Source organism: Solenopsis invicta, chromosome 16, assembly GCF_016802725.1.
Source record: "Solenopsis invicta isolate M01_SB chromosome 16, UNIL_Sinv_3.0, whole genome shotgun sequence".
NCBI classification, from domain to species: Eukaryota; Metazoa; Arthropoda; class Insecta; order Hymenoptera; family Formicidae; genus Solenopsis; species Solenopsis invicta.
Genome location: NC_052679.1, coordinates 20,818,443 through 20,843,072, shown reverse-complemented (window position 1 = coordinate 20,843,072; position 24,630 = coordinate 20,818,443). Strand labels below are relative to the sequence as shown.

Below are 24,630 nucleotides of genomic sequence, written 5' to 3'. Positions count from 1 at the left end.
ATACATTTTTATTGATAATTTATGTCGTATATTTTATATGCGTGAATTTATATTTTATAGGTATATGTATGTTTTTAATTGTTTTTTTATTTTCTGACAAAAAATTATAAATATTTTATTTTGTATTCCTAATATGAATAAGTCTTTTTAAATGTGTTTAATATAACAAACATTTGAAGACTTAGATATATTTAAAATGAACCTATATCAAAGTACACACAGCATATAAAATTGAAACTCTTATCTCGGTAATTATAGAATTTTATTCTGAATTGTAATTAAATTATGCGAGTTTTGATTTGTAGTTAAATATATAATTGTTGTCCTCTCATTTTTTTAAATATTAATTTCGTAATTTCGTATTTCGTAACAATTAATTGATGACACAACTTTAAACTGTTGCGGTATAAATTCTTTAACTGTGCTTTTTAATGAAGACGCTTAATCGAGAAGCAACCGTATTATATTCAACTCATTTGGAAAGCGATATGCGTGAGAGACCACTCTCCGATATGATAAGCAAGAAACGTAATATGTACGTACAAGTATATCTTTTAACGTGCTATTCTGGTTGCGGTATACGCACGGTCATAATACTCGCCGCACGGCGCGTATTGTTTACATCGGCGCTGGCCTTGGCCTTGGCTCACCGTCTCCGTGCGCTCGGGCGCCCGCGTTATCATTCGCGCAGCGACGCTCGTGCCGGAGGGTAGTGGCGTGACGAGCTCCGTGTGTCGTAGCTTAATATTTTCTCGCGATAAAGACACGATTGCGGCGATGAGTACAGAAGGTAAACGCAAGCATTCCGACGAATTATTGATGGTAATCTCGCCACACGTTCAGTGGCTTCCACTCATAAATACGTTACGCGGTAAAAAGCGACGCGGAGGTTAAGTCAATCGTTCGCGGAATTCTTTTACGGAAAAACGATGACTATTGGCCACCTATTGGTCACCTCTGACCGCCTGCAATGCGTTGCTACGTTCAGTAGACAACGCAGTAGTAACAACTCATTGTCGAGACGCGATGCAGAAGCGTGTCGAGGTACCGGTGCTCTTTATCAAGGCAGATATTTCGCGTGATACTGCTCCAGGTCGAAAGGGTGAGAGATGTAGCGATTCTCGTAACGCATTTGAAACTGTTTTTATCGGTTTAAGTAAATTGCGCTCGATGTAAATAGGATTTTTTACTGGATTTGCGAACCGCGGCGCGTGAAGTCCGAACCTAACCCTAACCAAAAACAGCACGACAATAGGTGTGTTCCGTTTCATGCGAGATTCGCATAACGCATCATGTATCCTTGTTTAACAGTTGAACAACAATGATAAATGATGTATCGATCGCACGCATTATGCGTGAAACGTAACGCATTCAGTGTCAGTCGTATTGCTTGTATCGTCTGCGTGTAAATAGTAACGCAAATAATCCATGTGGACAATGATCTTTACAATTCTGTGCATTTTACGATTTCTTTGAGATTCGTGCGTTCTGATTGCATTGCATGCGAGACGCCAAATTCCGATTGCGTATTCTCGAATGATCACTAGGAAGTTGGCGCTATATCACGCGGAGTGAAGTTGTCCGCGCGTCGCTACTCTCACGCTCGTCGCCCATTACCGTTACGCGCTGTAAAACGCGTCGAGTGTCGATTCGGAATCAGTTTGGCTTCGAAGTGATCAGTCACAGTCGTAATTGGCTCAGGACTGCAATTTTGTCGACCGTGCGACGCAAGTTTCGTACATCAGCGATTTGTCAGAGCCTACCACCGTTCAATCTCGTCGGTATCCGAAACGTGTCGCGTCGGTGTGTCGAGTGCGTTGTAATGAATCGTTCTATCGTTCGTTTGATTTCTCTGACATTGCTTACTTCCATCGCGATAGAGGATACTTTCCATTTAGTTGGACAAGTCGACACGAACGACATTTTATCATTCAATGAATAGTAAAAATAGAATGACGCTTGTGTCGCTAAATAAAAAGTGCCCATAACCTAAGTGTGCGTCTGGAAAATACGTGGCGCGTCATTAATATCGGCAGTGCTAAGTGAAGTGCGATTGTCTTCTAATTAGCGCGAGTGTCAGTTAGTCTTGGCTTCTATGCGTGCGTTATCGCGCGCGGCAAACAAGCGTTTCTGTGAGTCACTCCATCAAATGCGTGCATTTTTCAACGTGCATTGTAACGCGCGGCAACGTACACGCATGGGAACCAGGAGTTAACCGAGTTTCTCCGCGAGTGCAAGGTGATGCCGAGGGAATCTGAGAGGAGGAGGAGGCCTGGGAGGCATCAGGCCACGGCGGAGCAACCATGAGGTATCTTAGCTTTTCTTTGTAGGATTGGATAGTAACTAGTTGAAAGTTGAATAATGTTAAAAAGTTTAACTTAACAGAGTTAATTTTTAATGATTAATTTTTAACTGTAATTAATTATTTTTGAAACACAAACTTTAATTTATTAAAATTTGAATAAAAAATTAGTTAATTAATTTATTTATCAATTTATTTTCCTAAGTAAAATTAATCTATGTAAAAGAAAAAAATATAAAAGAAAAAATAATATTCCTACATAAGAAAAAGAATATTTCTTTGTTATTTCATAAAAACTTAATTTACAAATAAAATAATAAATTTGATAATTCATATTATAATTGTTTTGAGTAATGTAATTTTAAAAATTCACGAATTTCTAATTTAATACAAATAATGCTTTTAAAAATTAACTTTTATCTTAACTTGATTTAATTTTAACGTAACTTATGCAATCAGTTTCTGTTCATGTAAATTTTGACGTAACTAAATTAATTTTACAAGCCATTAACTATAACATAATTTAAAAAATATATTAACTTATTCCATCCTGTTTATTTGTTACTGAGAGAAAGAATTTTCAATTCTTGTTTATTCCAATCTCATTGAGATGATTTAAAGTAAAAGTTAAAAATGAAAGAATTATTTAAAACATTTCAAGATTCATATTTAACAGATTAAACTAGAATTTTTTCCGAGAGTTATACAATTATTTTTTGAAATATTTATTTGAAAGAAACATAAAAAGCTCGATTTGCGCAACTGTTATTTTTCAGATATTAATTACTTTGAATGCAAATGTAATTTGAATTTTATATTTATATGTTACAGATCGACGTAGTTACTACAACTCCGCTGTTGCGCACCGTATCGGTGAGTCATAAATAATCTTTCATTTAATCCGATGTAATGAATCTGTGAATATTAGAAATTGTGTGTATATGTGGCGTGATTCTCATAGATTCATTGCCGTGAAATGGATGGGTTGGGATTTATTAGCGTAAATATTTAATCTTGGAGGCTGTATAATTGTCTGCCGGAGGAATTGTGTACGCATATCCCCTTTTGATCGTTAACAATTTATTCATAGATTATGAGAGTTTATTGGCGCGTTTTATAAAAAAAACAATATTAAAAAATGTAAATGTTAAACGTGAAGTATATTTTTGATTATTTTTACTATCTAGCTCAAAGCTTGTTATTAAAGTTCGCGATAATTAGAAAAGATGGTAGATAAAAAAATTACATGACGTATTTACATTTTATTTATTTTAACGTAGTTCAACTGGCAATTTGAAGATTTAATACAAATAATATTTTTATAGAATTTTTGTTTAGAATAATCTTCAGAATATGCTATAAAAAGTATTATAGTGCATACAATAGCTGTAGGATATCATATGTGTGTATGTTGAGTTTTTATTTGAATCACAACATAATTAGTGAACTCTTTACGATTACGATAAGTGTATGGGGAGGGGGAGAAAGTTTCTTCGTTTCATTATTTGAAAATTTTTCTTACCTCGTGTACGACTGTGTCTTCGGGGACCGGCGCTCCATCTGAAACAAAGAACAGGTCTTTGTGAGAAAGGTTGCATCGTGTACCGGTAAGCTCATATGCGACATATGCGCAACATGGTTAAATTGCGGGTACAGATATTTACGATCCAGTTATGCACCGTGGGCAAAGAGCGAGATATTTCTCGGGTGAAAAACATGCAGCGCCAAGAAAAACATGTAGGAGCGACTTCAATGGTCGATATCGGGGAACTCGCAATAAAATATGCGATTTATTAATTGCAATACATTAATGATCACTCTGAATAATAGTGCGCGTAGATCATTGAATCGGCCCCATGCAGTGGCTGCTTATTTAATCGCGATTTCGAAGGAGCTTCGTGGAACACCTTGAGAGAACGCTACATAGATTTATTATATTGGCAGCCGCAGAAACATACAGTACATAATATACTACACAGATCGATTATTCACACTTTCATTTCTTATGGAATTAAGAAGCATCTGAATTTCGTTTAATCGATGCTCATTTTTTTGCACGAGCTGCTCCATAGCGATGTCTAAATTATGGTGCAGTGCTTTTAGTGATGCATCTTAATATTTCGAAATCTTGTCTCAAAATTTCTTGTCTCGTTTAAGATAATAATTTCGAGATTATTATCTGTCATTTGTTTTTTTCTCGTCTTGTCTCGTTATTTCTCTTCGTGTCATGTTAGTCATAAGTAATATGCTATCTCTTTATATAATAAAAAAACAAATGAGGTGAGATAGTCGATACACAGAAAAAAATTATTATCAAATCAACAATTCGTTATTTTATATGTAAGCAAGAATATAATTTTGGAAGAATTTATTATTTTAAATAAACATATAATAATTTGCTCTCTTATATAAAGAAACAGAATTTCTTCATGAAACAATGAATGGTCGATACTAATTTTTTTTTGTGTAATCTCGAATATTTCGATATAAATTTCGAGAATCTTAAAAAGCGAGAATTTCAGTCCATCGAAACGAGAAAATTGTTTCAATTTGTTTTAGTCGAAAATAATTCTTGGTATTGGTATTTTCTCGTCTCGCCTTGCTCGAATGCATCACTAAGTGCTTTAAGAATGTTTTAGCCATTTTTCTTAAATTATTTCTCTGCCGTAAACCCAATATCGACAGTCTCTCTCCAATAAAATGCTTTGCAACGCGAAAGGCGTACGGAATGTAAATTGGAATCAATGACTATTTTTCTCGCTAAACCGGCTATTCTTGTTTGTCCTTGAAACAAAGTATTCATCGATTTTTATAAGCATAAATCATTTAAATTAAATTAGGTCCTCGTGTCTCGTAGATTATCACGTGTAGCGTTTATTAAAAAAAATGTGTTACGCAAGAGATAAGAAAAAAAAAAAATTAATTGCGTGTTGTTCCGGGCTATCCAGTTAGGTCATTATTAATTAGCTCGTGAACATCGAACTTCCTTAATTAGTTCGTACCTTACCGACGAGTGATCTTGCCGGGTTTCTTTCATCCTCGACACGAGAGAAAGTCAATTACGTCGATGACAAGTCGACGCTTACCGAGGGTTTAGTGCGTCTCCAGAGATCCTTGCGCGGAGTGTGTATAAAGTTAAGACCCTCGTTCCCTCGGCTCTGCTTGTCAACCGGTGCCTGAGACACATGGCACCGGGTCGACGACGTCTTCCGACATTCCCGTCCTTTTTTTTATCGTCCGCCACAAATCTCGGGAGCGCGCCGGCCGCGGACAGTTAACGTTATAAGCGAATTATACCAGAAGTAATCGTTTTTAATGAGATATATACGATATTTACGTAACATACGGCTAAGAAACGACTAAGAAACTGCAACAAGAAAATCGCCCGCAACGCATTTCTGATTAGTTCTGCGAATACGCATATTCACTCTCGCGGTGAATACTGCCCGAGCTTTTCATATTTTTATTTTTTTCCCCCCAGTGCACTATCTTTTCGATTTATCAAATCGTTCGTTCGCAGCACGATCCGATTTTCGGATCGCAATGAAAGGAATTGGCTCAATGGACTTGTTAAATCGCGGTCTGTCGGCGGTATTTCACCACGCTAATTACGGCTCGCCGCAATGTAATGAGGCACCAACCGGCAATTTGTTGGTGTGATTCCACGGGATTCTCGTAATTTATCGTGCCGCGTATCACGATTAGGAATCACGGGCCTTGGCCACCTTCCGCTTAGATTGTAAAGGAGAGATATGGCACTTTTGATATATCAATAAAAAGAGAAAATTTTGATTGAATATAGTAAAAAAAAAATATAGCATTAACACGGTTATTTCAAACTAAAATTTATATAATTAATGACTTATTAATAAAATAGTACTGTGTAATATTTAAATTGAATAATGTGGAAAACGAAAATACATTTTATTCGTATTTAAATATATATTAATAGGTTTTTATTATTATACAAACTGAGAAAAAATTCTTTAATTTTAATAAATATTTCTTTGAATAGTAATGAAATATTTACTTACAGTATATAAATATTTACTTTACAAGAAAAAATAGTACTTAAATTAGTGTACTAAATAAATATACATTTCTTGTACTAAATAAATATACATTTACATATAGTAAATATTTTATTAATACTATTTCAATAAATATTTATTAAAATTTAGTAATTTTTCCTTTAATGTAGGAAACATATTACTCGAGATAGAATTTGTGTATATTTTTATGTCACTCATAACAAAATTATTTTACACGTTTGTAAAATTTTTAGAATCAGTAAGAACAATTAAAGATAATTGACATAATATTTGTAAGACAAAAATGTAAAAAAAAAAATGATGTATTCTTAATTCTTAATTCTATGCAATAGAGTATAAAATTCGGTGCACGTTGTTTCATTCAAGTTAGGCAGAGCGTGAAAATGTCAATTAATTATCCGCTAATATGCTCTATGCATTTGCACCCGGTTTCGTTTGCTACATTTATTTTCGTAGAAGACTGCATTGAGCTCAGCGAGGAAGCGTTGCACGATGACATGGCAATCGGTCTTCCTTAAACACGCATGACGTACTTTACTTTCTAGCGACGAATCGCGGGCGCTTTCTGCATAATAGAACAATCAAGTCCGAATGACGAAAGGTGCAGGCTCCGTGTTTCGTGCGTAACGTAATTCTTGAGTAATAGTTCAGTCTGCTGGCTGTTACTTTCGACAATATCACCGCGAGTTACCGAATCCGAGAACCATAATATATCATGCACTTCAAATAAAATGTCTCGTGCAATTTTTGCTATAAATTTTACATGAAAATGCATAACGTTTGTCTATAATCGCATATTAATAGATTTATTATTTATATTAACAAAAATTTATTTAATTATTTATTTATTAATTATTTTATAATTTTTTTTTTATTAAATATATTTGTACTGTAACCTTAACACATATATAATTTTATCAAAAATATGTCAAAAATAATAGTAAAAAGGAACGCTCTAAACATAAGTAATTAGCCGTAATGCGTGGTGAAATACTTCTTTTGTGCGAATAATTATACAGCTCTGTTCCGATATTTCCGTCTTTTATTAGAGAAGCTCGTACACGTGCCACTTATTATTAAGCATTAATTTGTCGACTACATGGCCCCATTTTTCAATGACATTCTATCTAGTAACAATAGGGATGACACCAGTGCGAGACTCTCGCGTGTGGCATCGTCACACTCTCAACATTGTCCCAGCGACACTATTTGCGACACGGCCGGAGATGACGCTTTACTATTGCGCTCGTCTCGCGTGAAAAAAATATTGCGCGATCATAACTTGATGAGAGTCGATAAACTTCGCAACACCTATACGTTGCTTCATGATTTATGGCAATTCTTTCATCCATTGGAACTTCTAATTAACCGGAATTGACGTTACGTATTTAAGAGAACATTCTCCTATTAAACTAAAAAAACTAAAACGGTTGTCACAGTTTCATTTGCAGTGTAACGTAATCTGTATAATCTTAAATTTAAAATAAACCTAACATCCGCATCCGCATCCTCAATAAAAACAACGTAATGATTAAGCAAGATTCGAGATTACAGTTCACACGGAGTTAAGGTATTAAAAAGTGGATTTCATGTTAATAAGAATCGATTTGATAAAAGATTTTATTTCTGATTTAGATTGACAAGCCTTTAATTTGTTTACTAGCTTACTTACTTACTTTCCTTTTTACTTGCTATCTAAGCTATTATTTAAATAAATTCTAAGTTATCACTTGTTATTTTGTTTTTTTTACGTTTCTAGATAATTACTAATCCGTTTCAGTGTAATCATTTTAAAAATATATTTATAATCTGTAATGATTATGTAGAAAGTGTCATTATATAATATACATAAATCTGTCGGATGCTGGAAATAATTGGTAAATTTTGAATGGCAATTTTAATTTTTCAGATTTTTTAAACACATTCTATAAAGTTTTCAAAATTTTTAAGCTTTTAAATATCTTTATTTATAAAAAAAATTTAGATTTTTATATGATTGTTTCAACGAATTAATTTATGAATTTTATATTATTTTAAATTAAAAAATGTATAGTTATTTTAATTGTATTGATGATTAATATAAATTGCGCGATACAAATGCTTATTTTTATAGCAATTATTTAATATATAATAAATTATTTAGTATTTTAATTTGAAATTTATGATAAAATCCGAAGTGATACAAAATGAAAGAATTTGAAACGCGTATATTTCTTTCCTACAACATTCATTGGCATTACATACTGGACGACATGTTGATACTGATGAAAAAACGAGACGTGATATAGACTGCCGTTTTTCACTCCAATGTAGCTGCGCGCTGCTTAGAAATTGTAATGAGTACGAGAACGACATAATCAAATCGCAAATCAGGGGTTTCAAGATTCTTACTGGTGCACAGACAAGGAAGTGATTACCATCGGCCGAAGTACATTGCTCTTCTTGTTCCTTTTTTCGCCCTAGGACGCGACTGGAAAAGACGTGGGATTGTTACGTGAAACGAGAAGAAAATTTCGTGCTGGGTGGATTGAAGTAGGAGAGCGGGTGCTTCCTGCTTTCGAATTTTCCGAAAAATCAGTGGGCAGTGCCGCTGGCTACTAACACGTAACTAAACACTCCATAAAGTATCGCGAAAGAGAGAAAGACATGTTTTCGTGACTTATCAACTTTTCAGATCTAAATGAATAACGAAGAGAACGGATGAGGCGTTTAGCTCTTTAATGTCGAATAAAATAAATTTCGAACTAATGTTTTTTTAATGTTATAGAAGCATATTATTAAATAGTCTAAATAAATACATTATGAAATAATAATGAGTTGTAAACGTAGTTTAATCATATGCATGAAAGAATTTAACGCTGATAAGTTCGATAAAATCATTTAAGAATGGACGACACATTTCTCTTCGTGGTAAGCAGCGGTCTTCGCATCAATAATCGTTAATGAGACAGGCGCTTGGTTTTATATTCTCATAAATTTCTTAGCGCTTTCGACATAGGATTTACCCTAGATGAGTCTCCTTTCTCGTGACGAATCTGGCGTATTCTAAAGAACAACGTAACCGCGCGCGAGTTACCTCATTAATCGATCCCGTAATCACGAGCCTTGTGTACCGACATCTGCAGCTTGAATCGACGTCAACTCGACGTCGATAATTGAAAGAACTGATTACATAGGACTATAACATTTCCGAGATTGTTGCACGAAGTATCGATACAATATCTTATGTATAAAATATCCAACGGTTTTCAGAAATACAACTAAAGGCTAATTATTTATTTAATTATACATTGCAATTTTTTTACTTTGTTTTAATTTTGATTTCATGAAAAAAATCCACATATAATAAATTGCATTATATTTGCTATGGCACATATTAACGTAATTATCTGTTGCTATTTTGCTATCATTATAGATTAAAAATTCACTATTAATATAGTTAACATAATTTACATCGGCCATTTGATACGCATATCGTATAAGCACTATATTTGTACTAAGTTGGTTTGATTCAAACAGCGTAAACGGTGATGTACTAATCTGATACGATATGTTTAAAAACTACTTGAATTGAATTAATACATATGTTCAGTAAATTTGCACCCTTTGTATTAAATGATCGATTTAAGTTTTTTTCTGTATTGATCGCGAATACATGTAAATCTGTTATCCTATATTGGAACTTTATCTCTGTATTATTATATTTATCAACTCGATTTACTTAGAATCGAAATAAACGCACTCAGATTAAATCTTTAGTGCCATTTTGATTCCCGTATTGAAATAGCATTCGGTGTAAACTAGGACATTGTTAATTTACACTGTAGAAAAATCAGGTAGCGATAAAAGTTGCAGATATCGAAACTCATCGTTAATAATCAGAGGGTATCATGGGAATCTCGCGGCATAGAACGTGGGAGTTCGGAACTGGCCACACCTTTATCTTCGTTGAAAGATTGCGTTGAAAATGATTGCCGAGAGGAGAAAGAGAGATAGAGAGAAGATCGCTCGTCTCTCGAAAATATTTCTTGAGAGTGAAAGCATCCGGCTTGCTACCAACGAAGCAGCCCCAGTTGGTGTTGCACGTTTATACGTAGTAGCAATAGCCTCACAGGGGGAACGTGACGACTTTAAACTTTCGTTTAATTTATCGCAGCGTTGGCGAGAATTCAATCACGAACTTTCTCCCGAAGGGAAGTCTCGATGAGATCGGCAAACTGCTTTAACGCGATACTTCCTTTACGTGAACTCTCTTCCTTCTTATCCTACGTTATTTTATATTTGACATTGAGCGACAAGATTTCACCACAGTAGATTTCACCATGAGATTTCCGATAATACGAAAATAAGTAGAAACGGGGTGAACAGTGAAACTGTACCTAACGGCTGTTGTCCGTCTCGAATTTAAAATAAATAACGATGATAATTGGTGGTAGACTTGAATGATGTATTCCTCGTGTCTGTCTCGTCATGTCCGACTTTGATCAAGACACATGCTTCTATCGATCTGTCTGAAGTCACTTGAAAAAAAAAAAAGATTTGTTTTATCCGGAGGACATAGAGAGATTTTGCAAGAATAGTACCGGTGTTAAATTGAGAGTTCAACGGTTTTTTGTGATACACACCGCATAATCAACGGCCGTTATACCGCTTTGTAATGACCGAGACATAACGCTTGAGCAATGCTTTATCATAGATTGACACGCTACTATATTTCATAGAGACTGAATCAAACATCTCTTTGTGATTTGTCGCACGGATAAGAATCTAGAGTTTCAGTATTTTAGAGTTCTTACTCAAGAATCTCGTGGAATTCTTTCGGATATTAATACTTTCGTGTGCGGGGGTAGGATAACTTAAGTATTTGTGTGAAGGTATATTTGCCGCGGTATAGCATACATATTATGGATCTTTATTTTCTTTGCGCCTCATGGAATATTGATCAATATTAATCACCCCTTTTGCAGGTGTGCATTATGTTGAAAGTATACTATTACAGATGCAGCGCGAGAGCGCTTTTATTCTATTAATCGCTAGCATTTACGCGACTACACGTAATAGTGAAAAGGGAGAAACTTTTCAGTATCACAAATATACTATTAACAGAAGTAATTCCGTATTGCATTTTCACGGAAAGAACGATTTTATTGCAGAATCTAAAAATTTAACTAGTTACAGATAAAAAAATTTTATTATTGGGCCATCAAAATATGTAGTTATGTAGAACACTAAGCATGATAATGTTGCTGCAAATACTTTTAATATTTTAGCAATTAAATTAACCCTTCCAATACTATGCTCAAAACGGTGCCTCATCCCTGCCATCTTGGATATCTCGAATTTGTTTATTTTTTCATTTATTTAAATGGTTTAAAATAATCTCTAAAAATTCACGAACATACTTTCAGTTTTCTAGAACAAATGTTGAAACTTTACTTTAGAAAAAATAAAATGTATATAATTTAACAATCGAAGTAATTATAAGATAGGTAAAAGTTTGATTTAAAAAATTTTAAATTCTTATAATAAATAAATGTAAAAAATGACTCTAGAGTTTTTTAGTTTGTGCGAATAAGAATTGGTCGGACACGAAATATCTGCAATAGTGGGGGAAAGGGTTAAACATTCTATACAATTTTTTTAAATAGTTTAATATAATTATTTTCAGATTTGTGTTTCAGCAAAATTGTTTTTTCCATGTAGGCGACAGCTTAGATTCCTATTAAAGTAATGATTTAATGTAATGGCGATTAGTTAAAAAGCAGCGATTTTTGGCTATGCATGTAAATGGCCATGCTTATAGTTGAAAGAGATTGACCTTGACAGTGCTGTCAACCCATTTAGCCAGTATTCTCTGGCGACCACAGTTCGATGCCACTTTCACGTGCGCGCGATCAGAACTATATAATTATCTTGCAGCGAGGGTTCCTGTAAAACTCGTTTCAGAACTCGAATGTGAAGAAGGGGGATATTTCCTTTGGTCATAGAAATCAAACTGGACTAAACAGTTTTAATGTCTGAAATGTATTCATCAAGGTCGCCAAAAATATTTTAGCAAAATAAGACTGAAAAATTTGAGAGAGATAGAGCGTAAAATAGAGTATACAAATCCAATTTTTCATTTTTTTATCATATTTCTGATTAATAAGCAAATAACTTTAGAACACAATTCTGATTAATAAGCAAATCAAATTATATCATTGTAAATTTTTATTTTTATTCTCCTTCTATATATAATTATTTTATTATATATTACAGAAATTGAATATTATAACTATAATAATAAATTTTTATAGTGTGATATTCTGGGATAAGTAAATATTACCTTAACAAATGATCACAGATTATCCCAGGTAAAAAATAATTCGCCTCTGGCTGTTGGGTATCAATTGCAGTTACCTCATCGTTACATAAATGAGACATCTAAAGTGCAATTTGTTGCTTGTAAGATATGTTCAAATTGTAAAAAGTATATTGATAGCTTGTTTTAATATGCACTTATTTTTATGGTTTCTTCTAAGGATTATATTCAGAAATTTATATCTAAATGATTTTGCATTCACAATTTTCGATATTATTGATTATGATAAATCACCGATTATCGATCAATTTAGCTTTCTATTGCTATCAATTAAATTTTATCAAGCGTAAAATTTGTGCGTTTCTAGATTAACGAATTAATTTATATATCTTGAGACTAACAGACTAATCGAATGAATCGATGTTAGATATAAGAAGCCGATGAAAAGTTTGGGCACATATCGTCGAATCGCTTCCTCAACTTTCTCTTCCTCTCTCTCTTCCTCTCTCTTTCTTTTCGTCGTGATGTACTAAATTTCCGGGTGTCACGAGATATGTATATCGAACACGAGAATTCTCTCGATTCTCTCCCGCAAAGGTTTTCTTTCGGTTGATGAGTTAACAACGCGGCTTAGAACGTAAATCTTTGGGAATCGTGATTCCCGTCGGGCACGATCGCGTCGTAGATCGCTAGATGTGATCTTTTCGACGGCTGCTCGGGAGAAAAGTGGCTACTGATTATCCCTCATCCCGCCAATTCCACAGTGCGGAATTTGTATAATACTTTGATCGCTCGATCTGTTCCCTGCAGCAGGTTCTTTTCTCGCGATCAAGAGACACGTTAATGCTGCTGCGTAAACTGCAATTCTCCACTTAGGAGCGCAGTTCGCTTTCATAATCTCCCTAAGGCTAATTGTGGTTTCATATTATTTTCCTTTTAGTTTCTACGTAGGAGAACTTTCTGTATTGAAAGGGATAGTCCTCCGACACGAACTTTATGTAGCATTATTTTTACGAAGAGTTCTATATGGAACTACATTGAGAGAGAAAGAGAGAGAGCTATATAAGTTTTATGAAGGAGAAGTGTTGCATTCTAGGACGTTGCGGTTTCGAAACATCTGATAGTTCTTCACAGTCATTAGATCTTTGTGTGATGCGTATCGCAGGTAGGCATGAAGAAAAAAAACATTATTAAAGTATGAGTGTCTTGGAAGGACATAGCATCCTTGTTACCGTTTTCTTCCTGCATAGCTAATTGCTCGGTGGGATCTGGAGCAGCTCGATCATTGGCACAAGGACACTTTGATCATTAAAGTTCTGCGGTAACCAATTAACTCCGAGACGAACGGTGAGCTCCGGTACGTGTTTCTGTTTCTCCCGTTACGTCTCATTAATCAAAGTCACACTAACGAAGATGATGATTTTCGATAATACATCTTTCTCTCTAGATAGATAATTGTCATTGTGGCAATTCTCTCTCGTGAGAGGAAAATCGATGGCTACAAATAGTTTAACATTCGTTAAACAAAGTTACGTTGAAGAAAGGTCAGTGATGCGCTAAAGATGCTTTTCAACGCACAATGATTTATACATCCATGGGAATAAAAATGTCATAATCGGAAATATTAAGATAAATTTACATTAAAATTGTTAATATTTAAATTTTGTCAGTTTCCAAGGTTAATTGATCTAAAATACTAATGTATGCCTACATCTTAAAAACTATACACAAAACTTTAAAGAAACATAATTTATAAGACAATAATAACGCATTGTGAATTATTCTCTTTGCACATATGATATTTCTTAATGGTCGTAAAGATAAATGTTATGCATATTTAATCAATTGTAAATCAATGACTTTTGATCATATGATGAGAAATTTAGATTAACAATATCAGAATAATAATAGAATAATAATATAATGTCAGAATATTTTGGTTGAGAAAAAATAAAATTAATTGATATGGAAAGAATCAAAATGTAATTTGGTTAAAATTATTACTTGCGTGGAGTTTCGTTATGCAAAATAGGTCGATATTTAAATAATGAAATAATGAATAATGTAGAATATGCTTAACAATAGAAAAATGATTTATTGTATTTGTAAACTCTGTATTGCATCAACTTGTGTCAACGGAATAATCAATTAGCGGTCTTGGCGACTATCTAAGATAATATTAGTAACTCGGACAAAAGTTCAAGCCATCAAGCATCAAAGGACATTACTCGAATTGAACGCGCTCCAGTTCTACAGCAAACCACGAAGCCTACTTTATAGCTGTCCTATGGGATCGAAAGTCGACCAACTAATAATCAGTCATTTTCTTTATTGCGTTACACAGAGGCGTAAATGTCAGCTGACCGATCTTGGCTGAAATTACTCTCGGAAGCTTGGTCGATAGAACCGGTAAAAATATCGGCGAGACTATTTTAATACCGTAATGCGCCGAACAGTGCGGTGTAAACTTGGCAAATTACATTATCACGCGTTTCCAGTGACGGATAAAACAAATTTTATCGAATGCATTTCGAAATAACTGCATACCTCATTTTGCATATAGCAATGCCTCGACAATCGCCGAGTAATAAGTACACATAAATGGACAAACGTCTCAGCTACCATGGCACACTCCGCCGACAATCATTTTATTTTTAGCGCGACAAGGTTTGCATTGTGCCTCGCGTTAATCTGTGTGGGTGATGTAAATACATTGTTCGTCGAAGTTGAATGATCCGCGACGCGTAGGTGGGATATGTCGTCGTAGCTACCGCTTGATTAGCAGCCGCTCGAGAATGTAACTAGTGTATTTGCGCGTGTGAGCGTTTCGCCTATCGATTGTGCGCGCAGAATAATGGGCATAATATGCGTGCCAAGGTTCACGAGTCACGCATAATCATGTGACCCGCGCGATAGCGATCTTGCACTTTATACACGTGCAAAGACTGACACGTAAGTGATGCACACGTTGGTCATCGTCGAGAAGCGTTGCACTTTCACGCGCGATGATCTTGCCATCTTCGGCGTCCTTGCTGATTTTTTGCGCGGTTAACGGATAATAAGCAGTAAATTTATGCTGCATATCCGATGCACTTTCGTGACCAACAATATATTATTTTAGAGATAAATCTACTGGCGCGCCGTGCCAAGAACACGTATATATTTTGGGATAGAATTGCCGTGACATCGTTTGCAGTAGAATGTTACTTGTTACATTACTCTTGATAGGGTTGCGTAGCAAAAGTTAAAAAGTTAATATCTTTTCATTTAATTTAGTTAATTTCGAATAATTTAATTTTTAACTTTAACTATTAGTTTTGAAGCATATAAACTTTAATATATTAACTCTTTCTTAAAGTTAAAAATTTATCAATGTAAAGGAAAAAAATTATAAAAAAAGTGCACTTTTATAAAAAAACAATATTTTTTGCTATTTTATGTAAGCTTAATTTATAAATCAAATATTAAATTTATTTAATAATTTATATTATAATTATTTTGAGTTTAAAAACTTGCAAATTTTTAATTTAAAATGAATAAAATACTTTTCAAAATTAAGTTTTAATTTAAATTAAGTTAATGTAATATTAACGCACTTTTTAACTAGTTAGTTTTTTGTTCCTATAACTTTTAACATAACTAAATTAATTTTACAAGCCATTAACTTTAACTTATTTTAGTTAAAAAAATATATATTGCCTCTAATCTTTTGATTTTTATTGTAAGAAGTAGTTTTCTCAAAACATAAAGTTATTATTTTTTTTAATTGCAAATTAAGTTTAAATTAAACTATGTGTACTGTTTGAAACATTTACTACAAAATTTATTTATATGATATAATAGAAAGATCAAAATATAATTATATAATAGATAGATCCAAATATAATCTATAACATAATAAGTATTACTTCTACAAAAGAGAAATTAGAATGGTTACTGTAGATAGCGTCAGGTGCATGCTTATGTAGATACATATTTAGATATGAGCAGATAGCAGATAGCTACATACTTTTATATATGTAAACTGCGTCCTTTTTAAATGACAGATTTTATTCGTGCGTTCACAAGCGCATATGGAAACGCAAGTTACACACAAGGTGTCGGAGTTTTGTTTAACACATTACATTTACGAACAAGGCCTTGCTTTTTCGCGTAAAAAGCCACGGTGAACGCGGTTCGTTACACATCAATCACTCTACTTCGCGAAACAGTTTCAGTAATATCTTCTCAGCAGGTCGCCGTATACTGTTTCAAGTAGCTAGATAGTGTGCGTTTCAGATTTTGCCGAGCGATATATATGTAAATTTGCAGAAAGCCGGCCGCCATTTACGACGTAGTCGGGCAATGATTTTTCGGAGATTAAAGCTAAGACTTTGTTCTCCTTTCGAGAATTACGTTTTACGATCTTGCTCACCCTGCCCATTTAACCTGTCGGCATAATTAATTGTTTTCTACGAAGACAATTTGTCATTACAACTAATGATTAGAAAGTACATACAATTAAAGAAATATTAGCGTATAATTAGTTACAGGGCTAAGATCTTAAATCTTTAATCGACAGTTAGTAATTCATACTTTGCGCTGCTATTAAGCTGCCATTATCTTCGTTATAGGGCAGGTATAAACGAAATGCGCTTTCACGTGGCTTTCGCGTATGTATAGAAAGTCGACGAACAATCAATCGTGCGACATTGGATTATCGTACAAACGGGCCTTAAACGTGCGGGAGGATAAACTGGTTAACTCGAGGGGAGCCAGTGAAAGTGAACGAAAAATGATCTGGTTATCACGAGAAAGAACTCTCACGCACGCCCCAGACACTTTCTTTCGCGTTATGGTGTTAGCTCCATGTGCACCATATCTCAAAGGAACGACTTGCGAGTAGAGAGGTCTTTCTTTCTGGCCAGACAACAGATAACGTATCGCGATTGTAATCGATTCTCATTAACATGAATGGCAGAGGCTCCCTAAGTCGGATCGGCTACGCAGATTATCCTTTATTTATCGATGCACTTTCCTTGTTCCGCCTTATTGTTGCAACATTTTTACAGCTCTACCATGATTATCGATAATTGTTCCTGTATTTTTCAGTGTAGCATATCTCTTGCAGTATTGAACGCTATTTAAAAATTTTTATCGATGTAAATCAAGTCAGTTTGAAAATAACTATTGAAAAAAGGCTTAATAAAAATGTTTATGAAAGTTAGGATATATTGATTTAAAAAGTGTGCCGCAAAAACGAGACAATTATAACAATTAAATTTTAAAAAGATTCTCAAGAATTAAAAATAATAATATCTAAAAAAGACTAATGAAAGTCGAGTTCTTGATGCACAGTTACAATTTATTTAAAAAATAATTATAACTTTTAAGTTAAATTGTATTATCTATTATTTCTTGTTGTTTGATGACTTATTGAACAATTTGACAGATGCATAATCTTGGAAAATAGGAAAATATGTTTTAAATGAACAACATATCAGTTCGATTTTTGCTTTTCTCGCTCCTTCGAGAAAATCTATTTTCAATATACTACGTGCGCACATTCTTGCTATTATGGAATCACTTTCACGTAGCATCACAGAGAAGATCTCCAATCTCGGGGAATGCGTGGTCACAACATCTTTCTCCGCCACGACCAAAGAATATCCCACAAAAACGCGTCGCAAGCTATTGCTTCCTGTTTAACGTAACTTTCTTAGCTCATTCCACTGTAGGTTCTTACCGATCCTCTAATGACTTCCTTGAATCTTGCAAAGTAACTCTATGCGCGTAACGTTGCGCATTACGCCCCAACACGTGTCTAATCTATGATAATAAATTGAGAATCTAATATAATAATAAATTAAAGTTTGGCGCAATTGACGTCAAAGGACATAGCGTGTGTAATGTGACGAGAGACACAGTATAAAGTATTTCAATGTTGCATTGGGAGTCATTGAACGAGGAAGGAAGGTCATTTTAAAATTTATAGCAGTTCTTGACCAGTGTCCTTTCTGCTGCGCTTAATCTTGGCACTAACGTTATTGTGCTATCGCACAGGAAGAATATTTTATACATATTTTTTTAATGTTACGGCGTAAGTATCGCGGACGTATACGCGTGCGGATGAGTAATCCCACAACTCGGCGAGTGAAAGATATTCCGGTCTGACTGGGGCATGGAGAAAGTGGCCGATCGTCGAACGGAGGCTCACGCCGTTCTTCAGACTCATCCTGTCGTCCATGAATCGTTATCGCGAATCGGGCGGGAGATCAACTGCTGGATCGCCTACACGTGATGATTTACGATCGGGCGTTTAAGGATCACGAGCACGATGAATGGACGCGCTCGTGCATCCATCGGTCTTTCGCCGGATAACAAATTGCCACTCGTTTATCTAGAATAGCAAATTCTGGAGCACAGATCATGCGTTAAAATGCATCCTTGCTCTATAAAACAGGACGGTTCTACGGTTTTCTTTTTTTTCCCGAAGCCGCGATGGAGGGTTAATATATCAGTAATACACGAGGTAATTTGTCAAGAATTGGCGCGTTACTACGCTAAGACTTCAATTGTTCTTGATTGTCGAGATACGAGAAAGTGGAAGATTAGAATCGCTGTACTAGAGCAATATGTAGTTGATACTCGAGTTAGTCTCAAGTGACTACTAGAATTCCATAATCGGAAGATCGGGGCTTTTTGCACCCATGTTCTCTAATAACATTATTTTTGCTGGCGATTATCTAATGGCACTTTCGAATGGCAATGTGCAACGCCTGTGCAAAAAAATATAACAACGTGATGCAAGAATGCAAGTTCGATCGTGTACTTCTCTGTTCGTACTCTAGTAACTTCCCGTATTAGCTTTCTCCTGTAATAATTAAATAAGTGCTGCCCCTTCCTAATTTGCGAAACAAATTAAGATTTGCCACGCTTGCCGTTTGCACATTCGTCACGATAGTGTGCACGTCATTTTGATGTATTATCTCAGTACTTTAAATGATTTTGCTTGACACAAATTGATTAAATTTTTTTATCACTCTGACTGTGCGAAACAATGTGAACAAATATAGCCTCGCGGATTTCAAAGGAAGTGTGACGCGCTAAGTAAAATATCTACTCTTATTTGACGGTACACGACGATTTCCTGGCCACTATAGCAAGTTCGTTCCGCCACTCGCAATAAATTACCGAGTTGCTATTACAAATTACACATCCTTATATAGCCAACCAGTTGGAAAATGTCTCGCTTGCCATTTTTGTCTAGCTATTACGTTCGTGTAGAAGAACACGCGGATGCTATGCGGATGCACGCCAGAAAGAACGTGCTGACAAGGCTAATGAGTAGGTTAGACAGGATTTGATGTATTGTTCCGATTCAAGTTCTCTGTTATTTCTCTAGTACACAATCTTATATTTAACACTAATGAATTATATTTTTTAAACAATTATAAGCATATATAATTGTAATAAATAATAGAATAATTAAACGACATAAAAAATAACAAATTATATTAATTAAATATATTTTATTAATAAAGTTGTAAAAATATTTTAGATAAAAAGAAAAGTTGTCCGATATATCACTTACGTGCATGTGAAAATTACTTTTAGCGATTTTTATTTTTTGTTGTTCTCTCTTTCTCTCGTAGTCTTCTTTTTTAATTTTGCCCCCGAAAAAAAACGTTTGATAAAATGACCGGTACTTGACAAAGCAAAAGTTACAAATAGCACGCCCTTATTTACGTGAGTTGACCGGACGGAGAATGTCTCTTGGCTTCCATTTTTGTCTGTCGATCGAGTTACCGCGTGTATGTGATCCTGACATAAGCCGGGCAGTGAGGAGACCAGAGAGCCACAAGTGCCGTTACTTTACCCGGTCGGATTTCTTAAAAGGCACGAGATATGAGGAACTGGCTACTACACTTGGCTCTGGTATGAGTCGCGCTTGCCATTCTTACCCTCATGTCTGGCGCGTCGCGGTTTTTTTTCACCTTCGGCGTCGAGTTGGAGATCTATCCGGAATCGATTCGAAAGCGGAACAGGCCACAAATGAACTTACAAACCTTCGAAACACGTATTGAATTGAATATTTTCATCAAACTAGCACCTATTCTCTCGCTCGAGTTTTAAGCTCGTTAGTTTAGCATTCGGACGACTATCGAAATCGGCGGTGTCGGCAATTATGAGGTGTTGTGCATTTCGAAAGAATCGACAGATAGGGAGAGAACCGGAAAAACGAGAGGAACTGTGTTGGATTGGCGCGAAGGCATTTCTGGAACGCGGTTGGTTAGACAATTTTTTTGAACGGCTCTTTTAAGGAAGACATATTATTAGGAAATTTTGCACGGCAGCCGCATTTGATTTCCTTCTACGTTCAAGAAGGGTGTCTCGGCGAACGGTAACAGCAGCCGCATTAACCGTGCCCTACTCTCTTAGAACATAAACTAAATTTTTTTTGCGCTGCGCGCCGCTGCGAAATACATAATAAGGATCGTATGTATATATAATTGGAGAAGCATAAATCATTATCGAGTACTGGTCAGCTTATTATGCCTTTGGATTCAGATGTATACGTATTACGTCGTGTCGACATCGATATTATTCATCTGATGATCTCGTAAGCCTTGTGCAAGATAATAAATAGACTTAGTATCGCAAAAAATATGAAAGAAATATTTATCTTCTCGTATAGCGCTATTTCTAGAATTATTAAAGGTACGATAGCAAAACCGCAAACAGATTCAAATTGCTGAGTGAATTGTTATGAAGTGATCCAAATCCTATATATTACCGCACCACGCACCGTTACGCATAAATTACTTCGGTTCATCGAACAGCTTATGTGAGAGCGAAAAATTCTTGAGAGACATCAAGGCTGACATTGATAAACCGGATAGTGTATTAACTTTTTCTGCTTTTTAATGTGATTGTAAGGAACGAGTCTTTTTATGATGATTGTAAAAAATGATAACATAAAAGTTGCAACGTGTATATAAAAATATGCATTTAGAAATCAAGTAGAGAAGAAGATACCTTTTAGTAATTAACTACATATACTTCCTCGTTCTTTTTAAATTTGAATATATTATCACACGAATGTATGAATATTTAAATGTTTTTTGTTATTTAATACTTTTTTCAGCTCTATACATTTTGAGTAAATTGAAACAATAGCATAGATTTTACTGAAACAAAATATTAAATAACAAAAAACATTTAAATATGCATACGTTCGTGTGATAATACGTTCTAGTTTAAAAAGAATGAGGAAATATAATTAAATGTTAAAATGTATTTTGAAAAAATTTTGAAATTCTCAAAAATAAAAATGTCTTATAACAAATGTCAAATTGCATATTGGCGCCTGAATAACGGTGGGCTAGTAAATAAATAATTTTATAAGTAATTATTAGAATTTGTCACAGAATAATGGAGATATTATGCGATATTACAAGATTACTTGTAGTACCGTCAAGGATCATAATACCACTTTTTTTCTCAAACTTTTTCAGAAAATTTTTTTGTTTGCAATCGTGCGTCGATATTTCTACGACAAAAATTCAATTGACAAACAAACGGAGCGATAAATTATAAAGGAAAGAATATAGAGTAGGATATCCATCTGCAAGGAAATCCATATATCTTGTAAATCCATAATGAGCAGGAAAGCAAAGGTAGAGCAGTAAAACTGAGCAAGCACCGACCCGAATCATATGAGATCACATGAAAGAACAGATCGAAGTAGTAGATTGCATAGATCGGCGGTGTTTTACAAACGTAATTAGTTATACTGGTTTCTCCTATACTATAATTTTGAATCAGATACAGATATGGTTTAAACCGGTGCTACGTTGTATGTACGACGACGAGCTGATCGCCCTATATCGCCGATTATTGCAAAGCATTTGGAGAAAGTAATTCTCTTTGCATTTGCCAGTCGGCCAATTAGAAACGGAATTATAACTTTCTCGGAGGAAGTAACATCGAAAATTCCACATCTTGTTTCCGTGTTACATAAACTGTTAGGTTAAATAAAGTTACATTCTCAAAAGGTAAGAAATTTTAACTAGTCTCGGTATGTAAAGAATTAATTGTGTATATATATATACGATATAGTATTTAATTCGACACGATCAACTAAATATAGAGTTGATTCAGCAATTATTTAGTTGCATGAAAAAAAGGTATAATTTATTCATACCAACCATTAAACTTTTTCAATTAAGATTTATCTAGACTGATTCAATATTTAGTTGAACGTATTGGATTAAATATTCTAGTTTCTTTTCAGTGTATATATGTATGAATATATAGACGTATATAGACGTTTAAAGGACGTTTCAATAATATTTTATAGCATAGTTAATTAAGTGTAATAAAGAACGCGTTTCACAGAAGCCGTTTAAAGCGCAGCACAATTTGAAGGGATTTCTCGAGAGATGTATTTTACGAGCTTCTGCCATGCGCTGTCACTTTAACGTTCGCCGCGAGTACATCTTCAAGAGCCTCGATCTATTTGCGTGTTTTTACTCTCCCTGTCTTCTGCACGGATTTATATATCTGCACGCGTGGACATTCAATTACGCGGCGGTGTAATAGCTCACCATCACTCTCATTGAACAGTCCGGCGAATCTGAGCTATTACAATACGTAATGATCGTATTAATCGTGTGTAGCAAGCGATGCGCCGTAAATAAGCATGATATAGTAATTTCCAGTGCATTGATTGCAGAAGATTTGCACAAGTATTACTTGCGCGCGTAAATCAAGTGAGCAAAGGCGATAATCGTATTCTTTTTTTATATTGTCCTATATTTATGATGACACATAAGTACTCAAGAGCGCGTAACTTTTCCACGCGCAATACTTTTATCTTCACGGACATTGAACGAACACATATGTTATTAGTTATAATCAGCTACATGACATCCATTCTTTTAGTATTTAGTAACGCAATAAAGTTTATTAATCAAAAAACATAATAGTGTATTGTAATCCGTAATTATTTTTTTACAAAATTTCGTAAGAAAATTAATTATAAAATAATAAGGTAACCCCTAATCAATATAAATTTATCAATTTTCTCTAAATAAAAAGTTTTAAAGTGTAAATACATGAAAAGCACTCTTCAATGCATTATGCGTTCCACATGCGCGTTTTTAAATGACAAGTATTCGATATAGCTACCTTACGTCAATTGCAAAGCTTCCAGACAAGTCGCACGTCTTGTCTACCTATGCAAGCCACGTATTTTCGACTGTTTCGCTAATCGATAATGTTGGCAAACCGCGGTGGTGTGGTTCATTCGAATGCGTACGAGGATTCACTTTCTAACTTGGCCGGCTCCCGCACATAACTCGGGATTTTTGTTATGAGGCGCGCATGGTTTTTACGGCGCGCACTTATTGCTTCGCACGAGCGTCATAGTCTGATTAGCCTGTTGACCTCTCTTCGTACTCCGCGATAGCACGAAGGTACTTTGCCGACGTGCGTATCGCCTGTAACCACCCATTTTATGCGTGTGTACGATTTACGGGAACAAGCGCGTAAACGGCCACCGGTTGCACCAGTAGACAGACAAAGCTCGGCGTGTAACACGTGGAGAGAGCGATGCGCGCATACGTAATCGTATTAAATGAATTGGAATGGAATTCTGGAGTAGTCGCGTGCGACGCGCATCGCTGGTGTCGGTAATCGGCCAGAAATTGCGCAACACTTCGGCGTCAAAAGCACAGCTGGCGCCGAACGAGTTCGTCCTGATGTGCAACGAATCATTTGACACGCGTCAATATCGAAATGCGATATGTTAAAAGGGCGGAGAGAGGAGTGGCCAAATTTACTTACATCGAAACAGATATATGCCAGCATCAGATATTTAGAAAAAAAATTACAATATCGTCCCCTTAGAAATAGGTACATTACGTTGCACTTTATAAATGTCAAACGAGTCACATTACCTCATTCCGTCTTTTCGGAGCCTTAGAAATTGA

The 24,630-nt window shown here is 34.9% G+C and overlaps 1 protein-coding gene and 1 long non-coding RNA gene across 2 annotated transcripts in view; one reads left to right on the top strand and one right to left on the bottom strand.

The window, feature by feature from the left end:
* The window catches only part of LOC105194680, a 58,927-nt gene that overhangs the window by 6,801 nt on the left and 27,496 nt on the right, over positions 1-24,630 (bottom strand). Inside the window, exon 2 of the mRNA XM_011159739.3 lies at positions 3,825-3,862. Coding sequence (XP_011158041.2) covers positions 3,825-3,862 — 38 coding nt within the window. The remainder of the gene's footprint in view (positions 1-3,824; positions 3,863-24,630) is intronic.
* Positions 580-5,221, top strand: LOC113003190. The gene is made up of 2 exons (XR_005576569.1): positions 580-2,308; positions 3,134-5,221. It is a non-coding gene; the product is annotated as an uncharacterized LOC113003190 (long non-coding RNA).